This window comes from Halictus rubicundus, chromosome 1 (genome assembly GCF_050948215.1).
Source record: "Halictus rubicundus isolate RS-2024b chromosome 1, iyHalRubi1_principal, whole genome shotgun sequence".
In the NCBI taxonomy this organism is placed as follows: Eukaryota; Metazoa; Arthropoda; class Insecta; order Hymenoptera; family Halictidae; genus Halictus; species Halictus rubicundus.
Window position 1 is genome coordinate 22,550,322 of NC_135149.1, and position 16,608 is coordinate 22,566,929.

General features: G+C 43.2%; 2 protein-coding genes, 1 long non-coding RNA gene and 1 other non-coding gene across 6 annotated transcripts; all 4 read right to left on the bottom strand.

Moving 5' to 3' along the window:
* Nucleotides 1–8,023: 8,023 nt before the first annotated feature.
* On the bottom strand, nt 8,024–8,372 carry LOC143357719 (uncharacterized). The gene is made up of 2 exons (XR_013082872.1): nt 8,324–8,372; nt 8,024–8,263 (listed from the first exon to the last, which is right to left on the bottom strand). It is a non-coding gene; the product is annotated as an uncharacterized LOC143357719 (long non-coding RNA).
* Nucleotides 8,373–9,040: 668 nt separating this feature from the next.
* Phb1 (prohibitin 1) lies at nt 9,041–10,873 on the bottom strand. The gene is made up of 4 exons (XM_076794278.1): nt 10,751–10,873; nt 10,271–10,368; nt 9,767–10,188; nt 9,041–9,512 (listed from the first exon to the last, which is right to left on the bottom strand). Exons 2-4 carry the CDS (start codon nt 10,353–10,355, stop codon nt 9,204–9,206), a joined length of 816 nt encoding a protein of 271 aa, XP_076650393.1. The 5' UTR covers nt 10,356–10,368; nt 10,751–10,873; the 3' UTR covers nt 9,041–9,203.
* Nucleotides 10,874–11,222: 349 nt separating this feature from the next.
* Trnan-guu (transfer RNA asparagine (anticodon GUU)) lies at nt 11,223–11,296 on the bottom strand. Its single transcript has one exon. It is a non-coding gene; the product is annotated as a tRNA-Asn (tRNA).
* A 1,682-nt stretch (nt 11,297–12,978) lies between these two features.
* On the bottom strand, nt 12,979–14,933 carry LOC143357870 (inosine triphosphate pyrophosphatase). Of its 3 annotated transcripts, XM_076794524.1 has the most exons (3): nt 14,828–14,933; nt 14,593–14,692; nt 12,979–13,618 (listed from the first exon to the last, which is right to left on the bottom strand). In XM_076794524.1, the coding sequence occupies exon 3, from the start codon at nt 13,605–13,607 to the stop codon at nt 13,035–13,037; it is 573 nt and encodes a 190-aa protein (XP_076650639.1). In that variant the 5' UTR covers nt 13,608–13,618; nt 14,593–14,692; nt 14,828–14,933; the 3' UTR covers nt 12,979–13,034. The 3 variants fall into 3 exon arrangements, with proteins under 3 accessions (XP_076650639.1, XP_076650632.1, XP_076650649.1); XM_076794517.1 differs by having other exon boundaries at nt 14,593–14,843; XM_076794534.1 differs by lacking the exons at nt 14,593–14,692; nt 14,828–14,933 and adding an exon at nt 13,739–13,759.
* Nucleotides 14,934–16,608: the final 1,675 nt, after the last annotated feature.

Consider the following 16,608-nt stretch of genomic DNA (forward strand, 5'->3'; position numbering starts at 1 on the left):
ACGTCGCGGGATTATCCCCACTACCGCGGAGTATACCCCGTGAGGGGCCAAGAAGCTCGAGAGGCCTCGGACACCGAGGAGTGTAAACATAACACGGGTAAAACATAACTCCTGGACGATACACGACGTTGGCAAGACCCGTGTTGTTGACATATATCGAGAATTCACTGTACCTCGCGCCGTCATTAAAATACCCCGCAGTCCAACCATAACAGTTACAGTAAAACCTAGACCTAAGATCCCGATACCATGATGGCTTGCAGTAACCGATGGCGTCTTGTTCTGTTTGCGAAGGGACCCTCAAGGCAGCAGAGTTAAAACAGTCGTGAGTCAAGCGGTTGCCTTGCAGTAGCCTGTAGCCCACGCTGTCTCGCATTTTGCAAAATACTGAAGGTACAGCAGAGACAGGCGGATCGAGTCACTCGAGGCCGCCACCAACGTGTCCGGCTACAGGTTGGAAATCGTGCATCACGCTCGGTACGCGTGGAAATCATTCGTTCCAGTTTCGTCCGTGCGTACGACGATGGTCGGATAACGGTGACCCCGTGGGGGACAGCGGGTAACCCCATAGCCGTGAACCCTCCTTCTCTCGTGTGCCGTTGACAATGGAGATCCGCGATCGTCTCGCGGGGGTCTGCACGCGATGACCCGCGCGCTTCCTGAGAAGAGGACGACTGCTCGAGGAGGAAACCGCGGCTAACGGGAGCGTGGCCCAGCTCGGAGAGGCTCACCGGAGCTCGAAGGCTTCTCTCACCCTTTGTTCAACGCCGCGCGTTCAGGCCAATTCTGCCTAGACGACCGGAGGACGATCGGAGAACCGCGTTAGACACGCGAAAGGAATCGAGGCTCTGCGAGCGAGCGCAGGCCGCAAAACTAATTCACCAAACCGCCGTGTTCCCCCGGCCCGAGATAGCACCACTCTTTCTCTCTCTCTCTCTCTCTCTCGCTCTTGTTCACCGCTAATCCACGCGATATTAAGCGCAAGCTAGTTGCCTCTCGACAGGACACTCGAGAGCCCCCAAACACACCCTCGGGGGTCCTCAAAGGGATGAAACGGCGGTCGCGTGGGTCCGAGACCGCCTGCTCGCGAGATTACAGGCCGGCGAGGGGCTGACTTCGATGGAAATCAATCTGGCCAGCCTACACAACCGGCCTGCAGCCGTCTATGGCGGAAGGTGAACGATAGTAACCCGTGCCGACTGTCGGAGACTCTGTTCTCTACCGTAGAATATCTTTTTCGGGCCCCGTGCCAGCCCGAGCTGGAGGTTTCCAAACGATCGGCCAAAGTACGTTGACATAAGACACACAGTGATTTCTCTATATATGGCGCCAAAGCCTGGATGATAAATGTCCCAGAATTATCCCCACTACCCCAGAGTATACCCCGTGAGGGGCCACCACCTCGAGAGGCCTCGGACGCCGAGGAGTGTAAACATAACATGGCTCGGGTATGTCTCCTGGACGATACACGACGCTGGCAAGACCCGTGTTGTTGACATACAGTGTGTCTCACGAGCTCTGTCCACTTCAATATCTTGGCTATTTCAAACAATACGAGAAAATGTTACTTACAAAAGTTGTAGGGTTTAAGAAACTACATAATACGGTATAAATGATATTCTTGCAAGTGGAGTATTGGCGTATTCTGAGTATAAAAGTGCTAAAGTGTATTTGTCCTAAAACTTACCGTTGCTGAGATATTTAACTGTTTTCATGAAGAATGTTCGAAATGTCGGCCATCTGCATCGATGCAACGTTGAAAACTTTGAACTGTTGCGTCTCTTGCACGTCTTGTAACAATTGTTGGAACGTCTATTGTAGCACACGCTGCGATAATTTGTTGCTTCATATCTTCCGGAGTTGTTGGTGCATCTCGATACACAATATTTTTCAGTGTTCCCCACAAGAAGACATTTAGGGGTGTCAAACCTGGACTTCGTGCTGGCCAGAAAATAGTGCCACCACGTCCTATCCATCAATTTGGGAATATTTCATTAAGTGCACTTCTCACCTTTCGAGCGTAGTGTGTTGGAGATCCATCGTGCTGATACCACATTGTCTGACGAACGCTTAATGGCACGTTTTCTAATCAATTTGGCAATGTATTTCTTAAGAACGTATCATATTTTTTACCCTAGAAAAGTGCCGTCAATGAAATAAGGCCCAATTATTTGTTGCCCTATGATTTCACACCACATATTAATGGACCAGCGTTTTTGATGATCCATTGCTCGTAGCCAGTAAGGATTTTGTACTGACCAATAATGCGTGTTATGTAAATTAACACGCCCAGTGCTGGTAAAAGTAGCCTCGTCGTTAAATAGTATTAAAGAGAAAAAATGGGATTGATTTGTAGCTGCTCTTGAGCCCATCCGCAAAAATCTAACACGATTCACATAATCCATGTCATTTCTGGTGAAGGCTAATATGGTACGGATGATATTTGTGACGAGTTAGAATTTGTGATGCACTACTTTTGCTGGCGTCAGATTCGCGCTGAATCTGACGTACACTGATATGAGAATTATGATGTGCCATTGCAACAACATTAATTTCTTTATCTTCATCACTACATACAGGCTTTTCACAATTCATTTTACGAACAGCGAGACTTCCGGTTTCTTTGAATTATTTAGACAATCTTTCGAAAAACCTGTGTGAAGGCCATATGCGGTTTGTATATCTTCCACCGTAAAAATTTCGAGCCACGGTTGCGTTTCTCTTACTTTCTCCATAAATTAGAAGCGTCTCTAATTTGTTCTTTTAATGAAAATTTCATATTGACTATCTTATGTTCACTAAGTGAGAAACTGACTGACACTGAGAGACGTCGAAAGCCTACCAATGTTTACATCTGACGTAGTGAGCATATCCTTCAATACGTTCCATAATGAAAGTAATAGAATGAAAACAGTCAAATATCTCAGCAACGGTAAGTTTTAGGACAAATACACTTTGGTACTTTTATACTCAGAATACGCCAATCTTACTACTACATCTTCTGTAAGCAACATTTTCTCGTATTGTTTGAAATAACTGGAGAGAGCTCGTGGGACACACTGTATATCGAATTCACTGTATCTTTTTATTGTCGTCCCTTTTCATTCTCGTAGGTTAAGAACAGTCCTCAAAGTTGAATCGGTGTGAGAGCCTCTATTATACAAAACAGCTTGGAAGAAGAGCTAGCTAACGAAAAAAGAATAAAATATTGAGATAGAAATTTCCTCCTGTGATCATAAATCTTAATGTTCCTGCAATTGAACATCAACGGATACGATTTAAAGAAAATGAAACAGTTGGCTTGCCTTAGTTTCCCGTAGAACAAACTTCGAAGGAGGAAGATGACGGGCACAGAGTCCGTGTGCAAAATGAGATCAGCGACAAAACGGAGCCCGGGCTGCACTTATTGAAAATTACTCCTCGCGTGCTCGGCCGCTCGAAAATGAGAAAGGCAAGGGTGAAAACGGATGCTCCGCGATTAGGCTAACCGAATGGCGTCCAGCTTAATGAGTTCGAACGCTTTAAGGCGCGATATCTTCACACTCTAGCCAGCGACCGCAGAATCTGCCCGCGGGCGACGTCTGATAATTTCGAGGGCCCTGCTGGAAAGAATAAAACAAAAATTGTTGTATTTGAACGGGCTGCAAAACGACCATAACACGAGTATTCTCGAAGAGATTCAAGCAACCCCGTAAAAGTAACAGAATTTTCAAAAATTTCTGCCGAACGATGCCTCAACGGATTACATTCTCGCGACACAATTGATTTACGCAATAAAGAATCGCTTTGCTCGAGTCTCCCCCTAATTTTTTATTCGAAGCTTATTCCACGGACGAGCGAGCATCGAGATTAGTAATCGGCGTTGGTGGGACAAAAGAAAACACGAACCACGGACCGTTTAACGTCACGACCCATCCAATTTTCCAGAGTCTGACTCGGACGATGGTCAGTCCGTTTGGTTACATGCCCCGGAGTCTTGCTGTCGACGATGGAAGGGGGGAAACGAGGGTGTGCTCCTCGACACAGGGCCCGCTTTCGGTTCCATGTTTTCCGGCTTAATTAACGACGTTTACGTTCATCCAATCACCGTGTTTATTAAGCTGGTCACTTCAAAGCGGCGATTTCCGTTTGAACAGAACTCGACCGCGGCATTAATTCCGCTGGCCGATCGCCGGGCTGCGGCTTAAACGTTCCGCGAGAACGTCGCTCGTATTCCATTTCTATCCATTGTCCCGCCGGAAGTTGCTTTAACGTGTTTGCCGCGCGATTTGGTGGCCATCGACGACCGTAAAAATCATCACGACCGATTATGATCTCGTCGGCGCTAACCCCTTGTGGTCGAACGACACCCTGCGGCGCCGTTGAACATCATAAAACCGTAATTCCAAGCAATTTTCACATTGTTCAACTTGTTTGCGTTCAACTCATTGCACCAGACGGTAGATCGGGAAATCAAGTTTCCTTTTTGACAAAGAATTCAAATAATAGTGTTCGCCCTCGCTAAAATTTGTTATATCATTATTCGGAATATTTGAATCGTTTATTGTGAAGATGGTGCAAGTCCATTTTTTGTTGATAAAAATAAGTACAAATATCCTTTTTTTTTTTAATGGACTTACACCACTTTCGAAATAAACGGTCCATTTCTTACATTATTCAAGGATACAACCGGATAAGGTGGTCAGAAGCGTCCCCGAACCAAATTGAGTTTTACGTCAAAAATCGAACGAAACTCGAACGAATCCGCAATGTGACCAAAAACGGTGCTACCACTCAAGGAACGTGTGTTTTTAGAGTTCGGCAATGTTACGGAGGGACACCGGGAAGGGAGTCGGTTGAAATAGCTAGGAAATTACAGATAATACCGTAAAGCGGATCGATGAGGCCGATCGGCAGCTAGGAGCATCGAAACGACGTGAAGAGGTCCCGAGGACTTATGGTGTCTAGATAGACACCCTAACAGGATGAAAAGAGACCGCCAGGCGGTTTTAAGCTTTAGGCGGTCTGGTCTCCGTTGGTGAGGCCGTCGGCATATGCGGTTCGCGTGCACCGATGCATCCGTAGGATCACAGTAACAGGTGCAGATGCAGAGGAAGCGATCGTTAGCCCGACAGCCCGCGGTGCATGTGCGCCTATTATGATTTCTTTCGTAATTAGTCCCCCTCCCTAACCACCTCGGCTGGCCGTGCGTCTCCCTCTCTCGTACGCGTTATTCGGGCGTGTACCTATTATTTATTTGGTCGCACGCATGCACGGGCCCGGGGAACCATGTGCCGCTCTTTTGTCATTCATGCTTCTCCGCTCGCGTCTTCGGGCCACGGTGACGTTAATGACGATGACCTTGAACTTCCCTTCACCCCGCTCGTCTGTCTCTTTCCGTAACTCTCTCTCTATCCTTCTATTTGTCGCACCGGAATATTCCGGGGACGGTTAAACGCGATCCTCTCCGCGTGACCTCGTTATATCACGAAAATTTCATCCCCCGAACACGCTCGTGGTGTGTTTATGGCGATCAAGCGATTTACACAGCTTCGCCCGTTTCAATAGGCTAATTACCGACACTCGAAACGTATTATTGTCAAACACGAGATTTACCGAAACCGACCCCGTGAAAACGGCTCGCGAAATCTACGAGCTGGCTGCGCGGCCAATTTATGGATTCCATGCGGCTGCTAATGGAATGCTGGATACCATTTTTGAAAATATTCCGGGGCGAAACTACTCTTCGAATCTGAAACTGAACCAGAACTGAAGCACGAAAACTGTATCCGGGGGTCTACTCTGTTAAGGAGGTTGTAAACACTGTGATGGCGAAAAAGAATCGAACTTTGCATACACTTAAAGTGTACAATGTATCTCCAATAAATAGTCTCCCGAAATTCGTAAAACTACAGCCGTTTCACCAAAAGTGTACCATCTGTTACCTCAACGATCTGAAACTCCTTCAAACCTGCGTCATTTTGTAAATAATTAGTATACTAAAATTTTCGTACACTCAACTGGAATTACCTTCATATACTCCGGGCAAAAACCAATCTTTTTAATCCTAGTTGAGCAAGTCGTCCAGTGACGTACTTTTAGATCAGCAGCTGTTTCACTTTGCAGAGCGTTTTTCTGAGTTGTCACTAGTCTGCGGATCTTTATTGCAACGAACTGGAGTGAAATAAAAATTGATTTCCTTTCTTAATAGGTTCGGTATAAATATAACAATTGCAATAAATGTATAAAATCCGCAGTCACAGTGTTTGTCCCCCTTAGACTATCCTGTTTTTCGAACGATTGCGCGCGGGATCTCTCGTGATCTCTTGCGTGATGATCTTCGGGGACGCGGTATCCTGGATCTTCACGGTGGTAGCTAGATGATTGAGAACAGAGACCGATGATTCCGGATCAAACGGCGGCCACGCTCGAACTACAAGGTTCCGAGTTTCTCTACCGAGGTATATATCCGAGAAAGCGTCTTGCCAAGGGATTTCGCCGAGGGTTGGCTGTTTGCGCCTCTCGACAAATAAGGGGAAGTCGTTATCCCGTGGATGGGAGGAGTAATTAACTGCTTCTACCTCCTTTCTGTCCGCTCCACCTCTCAGCCAGCATCCTTCCTTTCCGGCTTCGGCTTCTACTCGAAGGAGCAGACTTAAGGAGGCCCGCTTAGGCTTTCACGGGGTCGTGTCTTCATTATTCACGCTAATCTGCTTTCGCCTCGCGCTCCCACCGTCTCGAACTCACCCCGAGCGCACCTACAGTCTACAGACTCGAACGGCTCGTCCGTAGTTTAGCGAAATTTCCACCCGGGGAAAACAGTTTTCTTACAATAATCGCCGTGGAACGTTTGCTCGTGAAATTCGAAAAAGTCGCCGAGGGAGACTTGTAAAACTTTTACAACCTGTGGGGATGGATGGTAATTTCTAGATCGTAGCAGCCAATTACACCCTCAGCTGCTTACGGAAATCAATTTCCTTGGTCTTCGTGTGATCACGCTGGAAGTATGGAATTCGTAATTATTTCCATTAACAATGGTCAGGTCTCAATTGTTCGACTGCAGTAGGGGTGTAAGAACACGACTGACCCTGTAGACATTTTCCAAAATGCTTTTATATATGTATATAGTTTGAGGCTATGAAGAATTTGAAACCCAAGTACAAAATTTAGATCGAAATCGAAATCATCAACTTTAACAAGAGGAAGTTTACGAACATTCTGAAATCACTGAAAACACACAAAAATCTTAAAATTATTTATAACCGCCCATGTCTTCAAGAATGCTACTACATTACCGATTTTAATCTAATAACGACATTATTAAAGATGTAAATCTTCTTTCTGCGAACCTATAAGCTTCTTCAATCTGCAATATATTTTTAATTATACCCTTGTTAATAAGTCATCCCTGTAACAATCTTGAAGGCACAATGGGGGATAAATAATTATATGAAACTGAGGGAAATGATTTTTCTTTGATATTTTCGATCTGATGGGTCACAGGAGTCTCCCTCAGCTGTTCTATGGTAAATAGCTTGCACCACAGCAAACATCGGTGTATATCTTGGGAAGCAGACTGCCTAAAGATCGACAAGATGGAGTCTTAAGAACCCGTGTTTCCAATATTCGCCGCGGACCACCATCGGGAGGCTCCCCGCGGTGCTCGCCAAATTATGATGAATTGTTTTCTCTGTTAACTGGCAACGCCGACAAACGTGGCTACGCGGCACCCCGACCGAGATAATCTTTCACCAATTTCGAGTCGCTGATTGATCGTCGTGATCCATGATCCATCCGTGCGAACGTATCGCCGCGATGCAACACCCCCGAAACATCTTTTTTCCGTCCTCTTGTTCGCGACAGACTCTCGGTAAAGCTACGTCTACACTGAAGCAACATCGAGCAACGTTTCGTCGCCCTCTTCTTCTTTTACCAAATTTCTTATTCGGTAAAAGAAGAATGCAACGAAAGGTTGCTCGATGTCGCTTCGGTACGGACGCAGCCTAATATTCTAGGTATGAACAGAATAAAATCTGGCGGTTCGTTTCCGTTTTAAAAAATAACATTTACAGTTAGGGAGTCGTTTTACATGTGTAGTTTGCTAAACATTATTCACAGACACATAACATATTACTATGTGCCACATTAACACGTTTTCCCGAACGCAACGATCCGAGGGGGTCGCGAGTCGACGTGTTTGTGAGTTGCACACGCGTCTGCGTTACCGATTCTAATAGTACACACTATCCTTGTAATCCGTTCATAGCAGTGTTTCCCTTAGTACCTGAGACGTTTACAAACGGATTCGACCGACGGTCCATACAACGTAGTCGACTGCAAACACACAAGCTGCGACAACGTAGTCGACTGCAAACACACAAGCTGCGACAACGTAGTCGACTGCAAACACACAAGCTGCGACAACGGGGCTAGTCCCCGACTACTCCAAGAGCGTCACGCTGTTCTCCGATTCGCACGAATGCCCGCTTCGAGGTAAAAAAGCCAATAATTGTTGAATCAATCGCCCTTCCTGAGCTGCAAAAAGCTGAGCGTTGAGAACTACCAGGGAAAATGCTCTCCTCATGTCGCGGGGCAAACGGGGCAAATCGAAAGGTAGTAATCGACGCTCTCGCAAGGTGAAGACACGGGTATAGAACTCTCTCTTGAAACCTGAATAAAACACTCGGTGGCTTCTTCAGAATGGGCCCCCGTTCTTCAACTGAACACAAAATATCAATGACTCGATTTCGCCTTGTATTGTCCTGAAGAATTATCCCCAGTTCTCCCTAACTGTTGTAGAGCATCCCCTAGGAATTTCTAATGATGCCCGTTCTAAAGAAGCCAACAAGTGTTTCATAAAGCGATTCCCAAGCCCGTGTATTCCACTCGTTTGGCAATCAAGTGTTATTCGTTGTAACTGTTGTTAAAAAGTGTTACGCAACTGTGTGAAGCTAGAGAAGCCTAAAAGGCACGGGGAGAATCATCCGAGCGATTCGCGTCGAGTACAAGGGAGAGAGAAACGTAATTCTTGTAGAAAAGATATGCGAATACTGAACCGAAATGCTATGAAACGTTATTTGTATATTCCTATGCAACACTTCCATGGATCGCCTTCCCAGCATCTATGATCTCATATACACCAGTATAGCATTGAAATGCATTCGTTTAGGATATTTAAATGCCACAACTTAATGTTTACAGTTATCCTCTCGTTCGACTTCGTTTTAGTGCGGTAGATTTAGCAAGACGTTTTGGCCGGGCGGCAGATAGGCGACTTGACGAGACTTTGAGAGATTGTGGGCGATGTCCTCGGCGGCTTCGATTCGCCGAAGCTCGACCAAACCGTCGCCGCATTCGCCGAGAGACTTCGCGATTAGACTAGCGGCTTGCGCGTCACCCTCTGCAGTGATGATGGCCGCCTTCTTCTGCTGCTCCGCCTTTTCGACCAGGAAACGAGCCTTCTCTGCCTCCTGTTGGGCTACCTGCTTCAACTCCACAGCCTGCGTGAACTCTTTGCCGAACGTCAAGTGTGTCTGTAAAGGAAATAATGTGTGCGTGTTAGTACTGATCCAAATTACCATACCAGTAGCAAGACTGCTACCACTTTATTTACGTAGATGGCACTACCGAACCCCCGATTTTTAGCGACGTTGATAATTTATAAATCCCGATATTGATAAATTCCCTATAGTAAGGGATCCACTCCCCCAATTTTAAATCCGTAACTTACACGAAACCCCATATAGTGATGGATCTACTTCCCTGGTACTTTCAGGGTGCTACTTACAAGGGAAATGTCGTCCAAGATCAGCCCGAACTGAGAGGCTCTGTCTGTCAACTCTTCGCTGACTTTCTGCGACACAAGCTCTCTCTGTGTGATCAGTTCCCCGGCGTCGAACTGAGCAACTACAGCCTTCAATACCTCGGTAGTGATAGATGGCAATACTCTTTCGTCATAGTCTATACCAAGAATAGTATAAATCTTGGGCAGGCTGTCTGGCACTGGTCTAAAGAGGATACGAAGTGTGATGTTTACGTTTTGTAGATCTTTGCTTCCAGTTATAACGGGTACATTCCTTGGCCTAGATCGAATATCAAATATGATAGGTTTCTGTACCCAGGGGATGAAAAAGTGTGTCCCTTCTCCTACTACTAAATTCTTTATGCCGGCAAATCTGTCGAATATGACAGCCCTATGACCACCATCCACTGTAACAGAGATGTCAATCCTTTGCAACATGACTGTCTAATGAACAAAAAGTCTCATGAGTATGAGAGATAAAGAACTGACCGTTGTAAAGGGCAGAGTTAACAACAGCTCCAGCAACAGCCAGTCCTATACCGAGCTGTCCCACTCTGTTCATAAATTGTGCCATTTTCTACGAATATCTGAAAAATCCAGTAAAGTAACACTGTATTAGGAAATGCTTAAAACTACTCTGATGCAATCCTAACTGTGTTCAACCATGGCCGAGCTAACCTAACCTGAACCTTTATACGATTAGTGAACGTATCGCAAGGTAGTTGAAAAAGGAATTTCAGTATCTAATTGAAAGAACGAAAGGAAATAAAGAAATTAAGAGGATTCTACGATTAGGATTGATTTAGAAGACCGTAACTGATAAAACTGCGTTAAACAACCGGCCGGGAGGAGCTCTAGTTCTCATCGAATTTATGATTAAGACTAAATGGCTGACAACTTTGAACGATCGGAATACTATTGAAATAGAGGAACGCCGACAGTTGTTTAATTAATATAAATAATCCTTACGTAATGAATCCTGTGCTCGATCTTGAAATTATCACTTTTCTCCTCGTGTAGGGTACATGCGTTGATAAAAGGAAGATGGAGTCTGCGCCCGGCTCGACGAGAAACTAAACTGGCGCGACTCCAAGCGGTCAATTTTGCGAGGCAAATTTAAATGGACTTTCTGTCCACGGTAACATTTCATTCAACAATAATAACTGGCTAGATCTACAACTAGATCTACAATGTTAGCCGATATTTCAGAGTATACTTGAATTATAACCAGTGCGTTTTCTCGTAGGTCCGAAACGATAAAAAGAATAAACGCTTCTGATTGGCTGACTTTAGCGAGGTAGATATATATGGACTTGCTGTCCGCATTAATTCGATTTAACGATTAATGTAAATAAATGTGCAATGTCAAGCGATACTTCAGAGTGTTATTGAATTGTTGTTAATAAGATTTAGTGCAAATTTTGAAAAATAAAAAAATAAACGCCCCCGGGTGGGCTCGAACCACCAACCTTTCGGTTAACAGCCGAACGCGCTAGCCGATTGCGCCACGGAGGCGAGCTGTTTTCTCCAGCAAACTTTGCAGAACATAATTGACAATAGTAAAAAACTAATAAAAAATGTATTTTTCTGTATGTTAAATAATAAAATAATCCTTAACACATAGATCACTGAGCGACCGTCCCAAAATACCCTTCAAAATTACTCGAATTTCTTTGGTAAACCCGAAACTTGATAGCCAAAATTTGTCTCAGGGACTATCTCTTTAATTTTCCATAATTAAATAATTTAGCACACAGACGAATACCTCTAAAATTAAATACAATACTTAAAAAATTATCCTTATCCTTTTAGGTTTGAATATAATAATAATATGCCAAGGAAAAGCGTAGGAAGAGCGCATAACTTCGGTCATCTTCGTTTGTGAATGACAGAAAGGGTGGAAGAATTCATTTAATAAATGAGAGATTGTGTGAAATATAACTTCATTATTTTATTCATTGTTTCCACAACACGTTGAATCGTATACAAGGATGATACATCTGCGATTAATTAGCATCCAACAACACTGTTGCCAGCTCTATAATTGGGGGTCCGAAGACTCACAGGCATTGATAATGATTCGGTTGATCGTTGCAGGCGACATAACAAGATCCAGAATTAATTATCTAGTGGTAACAACCAAAGAGAACATTAACCAACAATTTCGGGATGTTCCCATCTGTCGTTACCTACCTTGGTCATTGAAAAAATCTTCGTCACGTGAGCCTTTTCGAAACCTTTGATCACATTTAGTTAAAACATAGCTGCGATCTTTACATCCTTTGAGGAAAATTCTTCATTGCTTAATTATATCTTCGATCACCTCGGAATATCCACTGGGGGCAGCTTGTTGAAGACCAAATAGACTGTAGGGAAAATGATTTTTAACAGCAGCAATTCGGTCGGAGTATTTTTACTTAGATTAGGGATTGCTCAGACTGCTGGACGTTCTGTTTGAGTTCTAAATTGTTTATTTTTGTTTTTCACTTACCAATTAAGAAGTTCATCGCGGCACACCACTCCAAGAAGGACTGATACCACGGAACGTGGCTTTCTCCTTTTATATGGCGAAAAATTGGCGGATTTCGATAGTCAGAGAAAAGACAATCGCCCACGATAACCTCTCACAAAGGGGTGGTGTGAATTAATCAATGCGAAAGATAACCCTCTCGGGTATCGTTGAACCGGCCTGCTCTTTTCATTATAATTCCAGTAATTGTGCAAATATGCATTCGTTTTATAACAATACGTAACAAAGCCCGTATTTTTTCTTATTTCCTACTTTTCCCGTTTTCCTATCTTCCACGGCATTGAAATCTCTCATAATTGCGGAACAAAATCATCTATTCATAAAAATTATGCAAAAATCTAATTGCCTGCTGTACCAGAGAACCACGAATAATGAACTCCCTCTATTTGAGATAACTCAAAGAAATATTTAAGCGATAGCGAGTGTTTACCGCCGCTTGTAACAAACAATAACAAAAAGAGTATCGGGTTCTGATAGAGGTATCATCTTGCAATTCGTTAAGTATGTTATTTTACTGCAAAATCACCTTCGATAGCAGATGGAACCATCGCGGAGATATTGGGTCAAAGTGCTCCAGCTTGCTTTCTCGAGATATTCGGTGCTGCACTCGAGGAAATAAACATTTGTCTGGGAAAGAAGGAATAATAAACAATGCACAATCATCTCCCTCGTATCTATACTTATTATTAAATTAATACTGTCCACACAGTGGAAACAATGCGATCAATGCTCAACATCCGTCATAAAATGGTTCTTCAACATCTGTAGTGCTTTGCTACGATGAGAGATCTGATTCTTGACTTCTTTCGGCAACTCTGCGTACGTTTTGTCGCTATCCATGGGCTGGAAACAAGGATCCCAACCGAAGTCCCGTGGTCCTCGAGGACTCACGATGGTCCCTTGCGTTCGTCCTTGAAACAATAAAATAGGGTCTTCCGGTTCTCCGGCGCAATAGGCAAAAGTGCAAACCGCTTCCGCTGATTTGTCTTCCCAGCCCTGAAGCATTTGATGAAGACCATCCGGACCCAGTTTGTCCAGGAACCATTTGATGTAGGGACCAGGTAAGCCCTTCATCGCGTTAAAGCATAGACACGTGTCCTCTATGATAACCGGGCCTTTGACCAAATCCGCAGCAGATCGACATTTGTTGCGACAAATATCGTCGATCTCTCCTTGGTACTCTGGGAGATCAATCTTTTTACTAGTGATCTCTCGGGGGAAATTCTTCCCGAGGATGGCTATGAATTCCTCCAGCTTCTTCGCGTTTCCGGTTACGAATACTATTGGCTTCGACATCCTTTGAGAGTCTGGAAAGGTCAGAGGAATTTGATTCTAACAATTCAAGGGATTGGGGGTTTCCAAATTTTTGCAGACGTTCCTTTTCTTTTTAAACCTAAATAACCGTGTCATAAAGTGGTATTTTCCACCTTTAATTTAAGCCCTCAAAAGTTCGAAAATTCCTACGGTAATACATTCAAGAATTGACTCAAAGGATCCGGTCTAGATACGACGGGTCCTAAGTCTGTACCTAACTTGTCACATTTTTTGCTCTGCATTATTGATATTATGAATTCTGACGCCAGAATCGTGGTTCAAGTTTTTGGCTTTATTTCGCAGAGAATCAAGACAAAATATAGTTCAATTTGTAGCTGTAAGTATTTTGTAACGGATGCTACTTTCGATTTCATCCAGAAAACTCATCTAATGGCATAAAAATGCTTGGATTCAACGGTATGCACATCGTCAATTTTTGGCCTATTTCTAACGCTTATATTACCAAATATCTGCATAATCTCGTCAGCTCATGACCAGCGCGCGCTAGATTGAACCTTCTTCTTTCGAATGAGCCCTTTACCAACGAAGAATATTCTCATATAAAGACGAACAGTTGAGGCACGTAAAACCATTTTTCGCCTAATTATGTCGGTAGCGTAGTTACTCTACCTTATCGTAAAATGATAATCCGGGATAGAAAAATACATTGTATATTCAATCTAATCCTATTGTATCTTGTTTGTGGTGATACTACTTGAGTCATGCTATAAGCCGCTTGGTGCAGCACTATACCAAAGTTAATGAAACTCCCGTTGTTGGTTCTCTTATTTCCCTTCTTGTAACAGCTGGTAACAGCAAGAGTGTCCGATAAGCATGGAACACATCACTGCCACTTTATGGACAAATTGAATTAATGTATATGTAGATATCTGCTGTGAGCACGCTTGGTTTGATCTCTGCTACAATTTGTCACACTAACATACAGTTAATTACTTTTAATGCATACCTTTTATGAACCGGTGCAACAAAGAAATGTACACTTGTTAACCGCGTGTTCCTCCGACGATGCTGCCAACTGTTAGTCCTTTCGTAAATTCTTTTCCTTTCTTTAGGAAAATAACGTGATAATTCACAATGTACAAGCAGGAAATATATTTTAAAGATCCAGGAATTAACAACATGACATTCTGTACTAATACCATGCAAGTAAAACTGATAAAAATAGAATAATATATAAATACTTAATAAGGATTTGAACCATGCCGCTGTACATATAGTTATGCCACCAATGAGGTACTGTTAAAGACTGCCAACCCCTGTGTTATTCTGCGAGCCTGCAAGTGGGTCCCAGGTGGGTCCTGGGAGCGGTCGGTAATACGCCTCGTGGCTTCACCACAGACTAGGCGCAGGAGTAGACCAATCACTCAATGTATTTTGTCGTCTCACGTCCGCGGGGCTCTAGAGCCCCTTTACCATTTTTGTGTCACATCCTACCGTATCGGTCGGAACTAATATTGTGGAACTAATATCACAGACGAGATGTAGGAATAGGCCAGTTCAGTCATCTCATCTTATGCTGTTTCCTGTCGCACGACATGAAATACCGAGTAATCATAATTAGAAATCTTAATAAGAATCGAGTATCTTGTATACGTTGAATAATCATGCATAAAAGTTACTTTGACATGCTCAAGACATGCTTTAAAATTTACTCTGTATCTCGAGTACTATTAGCTATTTTTACTAAAAAGATTAGGTGATAAGATAGCCAAGAGGGTATTCGACAGCATCATTGGTAAAAGGAATTCTTATAATCGTTAAACAAGCAGAGACAATACATTTATCAATGTACATTTATTCATGATTTAAAAGTTATTCTGTACCTTGAGTTCTATCATCTATCTTTACTAAAAAATTAGGTGACAAGTTGATCAACGGAATGCTTGTCGACATCATTGGCGAAAGGAGTTGTTATAAACATTTGTTTGGAACTAGCGACGGAAGCGAAGGAATGGAAGAAGGTATGGAAGTTGCGATAGGGAAGGACAGAGAGTAAGCGTGGACTGTATAGTATTAAATAGTATATTATAACAGGAGGTGAGGGTTATACAAACGGCGAGATGATAAGGTGGTAGATTTAGCGAGGCTCGCTAAGCGAGCCAAGGACGACGGGCAGCTGATTTAATATTGTGGAATATGGGAAACGGTGGCCCACGCGACTAGTATGACAACAGACGTAAACAGAAGGTTTACGTCAGTGTTCGTTCACCCGGGGCCGGCCTCGAGCTCGACCGGCTGAGTTATTGTCAACGCCGGGACACGGTCGCACCCAGGCAGTTCATATATCGATGCCATAAACTTTTTGTCTGGTAATCCATATAAGAACTGTGGTGGCCCGAAATCGTTTTTGCGTTACCGGAGTTACCGGTACGATAAATTAATGCGTGCGAATATTCATGGCTTAAACGTTTTTCTATATCTAGGTTTCTATAATTTATTTTTACCAAATAATTAAATGGCATGATGGTCAAGGGAGTGCTTGTCGACATCATTGGCGAAAGGAATTGTTATAAACATTAAATAGCCAGAAATAATAAATTTATCAGTGAATGTGTTCGATAAATTAATGCCTGCGGATATTCATGGCTTAAACGTTTTTCTATATCTAGGTTTCTATAATTTATTTTTACCAAATAATTAAATGGCATGATGGTCAAGGGAGTGCTTGTCGACATCATCGGCGAAAGGAATTGTTATGAACATTAAACAGCCAGAAATAATGAATTTAACAGTGAATTTCGTACGATAAATTAATGCGTGCGAATATTCATGGCTTAAAAGTTATTTTATATCACGGTTTCTTTAATTTATTTTTACTAAATAATTAGATGGCATGATGGTCAAGGGAGTGCTTATCGACATCATTGGCGAAAGGAATTGTTATAAACATTAAATAGCCAGAAATAATAAATTTATCAGTGAATGTGTTCGATAAATTAATGCCTGCGAATATTCATGGCTT